Below are 3,505 nucleotides of genomic sequence, written 5' to 3' on the forward strand. Positions count from 1 at the left end.
CCAATCATAATGTAGGATAGTAGGGTCGCACATGGGCTGGCCAATCAGATGCCAGGGAGTGACCCCATGCCACCCCTTGGCCACTACCTGGAGACAGCACTGCAAATTATTTCAGTTCAAGTTTTCGTATTTTTTTTTTCCCCCGCTGTTATCTGAAAATAATGTACACCTCTCAGAACTCTCCCCCCCCCCCCCCCCCCCCCCCCCCCCCCATGTGCAGCGGTGCTACTTGGCAGTTGCGGTGCAGGCCTGGCAGGGCTCCAGGCCGTGGGGGTAGCAGGCCTGGCAGCGCAGGTCGCTGATGGACCCGTGGAAGCGGTTGGCCAGCGAGGACAGCTTGCTGCCGTGGCACAGGGAGCAGGCCGCCCGGCCGGAGCCCCCGCACTGCTGGCAGCCGCTGGCCACCTCCTGCACGCACACACACACACATACACAGGACACACACACATACACAGGACACACACACACACACACACACACACACACACACACACACACACACACACACACACACACACACACACACACACACACACACACACACACACACACACACACACACACACACACACACACAGGGGACACATACAAACACGGGGCACACATACACACAGAACACACACACACACACACATCGTAGACACACACACACACACACACAGGACACAAGGGACATACACACAGACATGAGTGCCTGCCTGAAGGAAGGAGAGCAAGGGAGCGAGAGAGTGAGAGCAAGAGAGCAAGAGAGTGAAAGAGAGAGAGACTGAGCGAGAGAGTGAAAGAGAGAGAGACTGAGCGATGCGATGGTCATGTAGTGGCGGTGGTGGTGATGATGAGGTTGAATGGGAGAGTAATGAGGTTGGGTGGGGAATAGGGGGGCTGGGGAATGGGTGGGAGTGAGGTGCTGAGGAGAGAGAAGATGGAGCAAGGAGGGGGCGAGTGTTTGGTAATGGAGGAACATGAATAAAGAGTGGAAGAAGCTATCAGAAGAGGATCATTTTAAGTGTCTTTCAACAGTGTCTTATCATTTGAACAAATTAAACATGATGGAGGGGTGAGCACTAGACAGCACACTTTTAAATGGTACACAGGAGAACATCTGAAAACATATTTGATTGCGAGCAGGGTTTAGGGAAATACACTCAACTAGTCTTTCTATTGCTATCTTTGATAGCCTTTGTTTGTTGAAATGGCAGCATGACACAATGGCAGACAGACAGACAGAAAGAAAGACGGATAGAAAGACAGACAGACAGATAGATAAATAAATTGACATTAGCCTGGTGGATGGATAGAAAGATAGAAAACAGATAGTCACGTATCATTCACACCACAAACAGCATACATAACCTTGGTGGTTGGAATGATTTTTAAAAAGAAAGCCCAGGCTGGAGGCAAACTGAACTAAAATATTCGACCAAGAATAGGGCCCGAAGACATGAGAACCTCACCGGGCCATGGCTGCCGGCAGCAGAACGCAGGGGGATGGCGATACCAGAACAGAGAGGACCACACTAGGAGATGAGTAGGATGGAGAAAACAGCTAACAGGCCTGAGCGCCCTGAAAAACTCTCTCCATCTCTTCCCTTAAATCTCTCTTCATCTCTAGCGCACTTCCTCTGAGGCGGCAGAACATGAGAACATAACAGGAGAGGTGAGGACGGTAGGAAGAAGGTGAACAGAACCGCATCCGCCGACGGAGGTGTGTGTGGGAGTGTGTGTGTGGGTGTGTGGGTGGCCGTGCCAAGTATCAAGAAAAGAAAGAGAATAAAATAGTGGTGATAGATGACTCTCCTAAATGAGAGAGAAAGAGAGAGAGGGGTAGAGAGAGGAAACATATAGGTGGAAAAAGGACCAACGTGAGGACAGAAGCGGTTGGCTGGAGGGGATGGTGGTGCTGGTGTATGGAGGGGAGTGGCGGTGTTTGGGGGAGAGGTGGGGGGATGCACATGAGAAAGAGAGTGAGAAAGGGAAACACAAGAACACACACTCACACACACCGACCTCAGGATGACACCGGTGTCATTCTGATAAGAAGGTGATTGTTTTAGTGGCTCGGGGAGGGCAATGTCTACCTTGGCAAAGTATTGATCTCTTGCGGCCCGGGTGGATAATGCTGAATCTCAGCCAGCCGGGATGTTGTGCATGTATCTTCATATAACATATTTGTGTCTTTTCTTGGATGGCTGACTTCCATCAAATCAGAGTGTTTGCTGTTCTCTAAATGTTCAACAAAACTGGCAATGAAAAGTGATATGAGGGTAGGCTGATAGAAACTAAACACTTGATTATGTACTGCACTCCTGTGCTTACACATTTAATTAAAAACAGGAGGATCCCATTTAATGGTCGTTAATCAACATTATACTGGTCATTCACCCGCTTAACCACTGCTAAAAGTACGCTCACTCACACGTAAACACAGAGCTACACAAACATGCATACACACCTGCACAGACACACACAACTACACACACACACACACACCCGCGGAGACACACACACACACACCCACACAATCTCAAAAACACAAATTTACATTAACACATGCACACAAAAATGCATTCACACATTTAACTAAACACATGCACATACACATCCCCAAGCCTATTCCCCTGTGCGCCTCCCCGTGGGGACAAAATGTCCTGTTCTCATCGCTGAACAATACCCCGCAACCCAGCCGTCTGGCACTCAGTCACTCCCCGGACTTAACCATTCAGGAAGCAGAGTCCAACAAGGGGGGGGAATGGAGATCTGGTCAAGAGACAGAAAGAGACGGAGAGAGAGGAAGAGTTCAGGAGAGACCGGGGAGAGGAGGGAGCAGATGAAAGGAAACAAAGCAAGCAACAAGCGTGTGCGTGTGTGTGTGTGTGTGTGTGTGTGTGTGTGTGTGTGTGTGTGTGTGTGTGTGTGTGTGTGTGTGTGTGTGTGTGTGTGTGTGTGTGTGTGTGTGTGTGTGTGTGTGTGTGTGTGTGTGTGTGTGTGTTTGTGTGTAGCGTAACCTTGGCGACATCGGTCAGGGACCATTACCTTGTCGTCAGCGTCGCCTAATGGCTTCCCCCTCTCCTTCCCCCTCTCCTTCCCTCTCTCCTTCCCTCTCTCCTTCCCCCTCTCCTTCCCCCTCTCCGTCTCCCCCCCGTCGCGGGGAGACGACGGAGACCTCCTGGATCTCCTCCTCCTGCTGCTGTGGGGGCGGGGCTCCGGGCCGGCCCCGCCCCGTCTCGGTGGCGCCTCGGGGCTACTCTGGGGGGCCGCTTCCGGGGTCCTCTGCCGGGGGGCCCGGATGATGCGCAGGTTGCTGGTGTAGATGATGATCTTGCCAAAGTCCAGCACTGAGGACTGAGAGAGAGGGGGGGGGGGGGGGTCCTTTATAAACCATCTTAACACCCCGGTGCTTTGAGGTCACCCGGGATCCTCCCACCATGTTATCGTGTGTACCGTCCATTAGGCCGTCCAGCCCTCTGATCAGACTCCAGGTGGTTCATCTAGAGCCTGATTTGTG

General features: G+C 51.7%; 1 protein-coding gene across 1 annotated transcript in view; it reads right to left on the reverse strand.

The window, feature by feature from the left end:
- Window positions 1-225: 225 nt before the first annotated feature.
- LOC130385973 (glutaredoxin domain-containing cysteine-rich protein 2) overlaps window positions 226-3,505 on the reverse strand; it is a 6,473-nt gene continuing 3,193 nt past the window's right edge. Inside the window, exons 4-6 of the mRNA XM_056594759.1 lie at window positions 3,164-3,342; window positions 695-698; window positions 226-408 (exon numbers count right to left, since the gene is read on the reverse strand). Coding sequence (XP_056450734.1) covers window positions 226-408; window positions 695-698; window positions 3,164-3,342 — 366 coding nt within the window. The remainder of the gene's footprint in view (window positions 409-694; window positions 699-3,163; window positions 3,343-3,505) is intronic.

Source organism: Gadus chalcogrammus, chromosome 7 (assembly GCF_026213295.1).
Source record: "Gadus chalcogrammus isolate NIFS_2021 chromosome 7, NIFS_Gcha_1.0, whole genome shotgun sequence".
In the NCBI taxonomy this organism is placed as follows: domain Eukaryota; kingdom Metazoa; phylum Chordata; class Actinopteri; order Gadiformes; family Gadidae; genus Gadus; species Gadus chalcogrammus.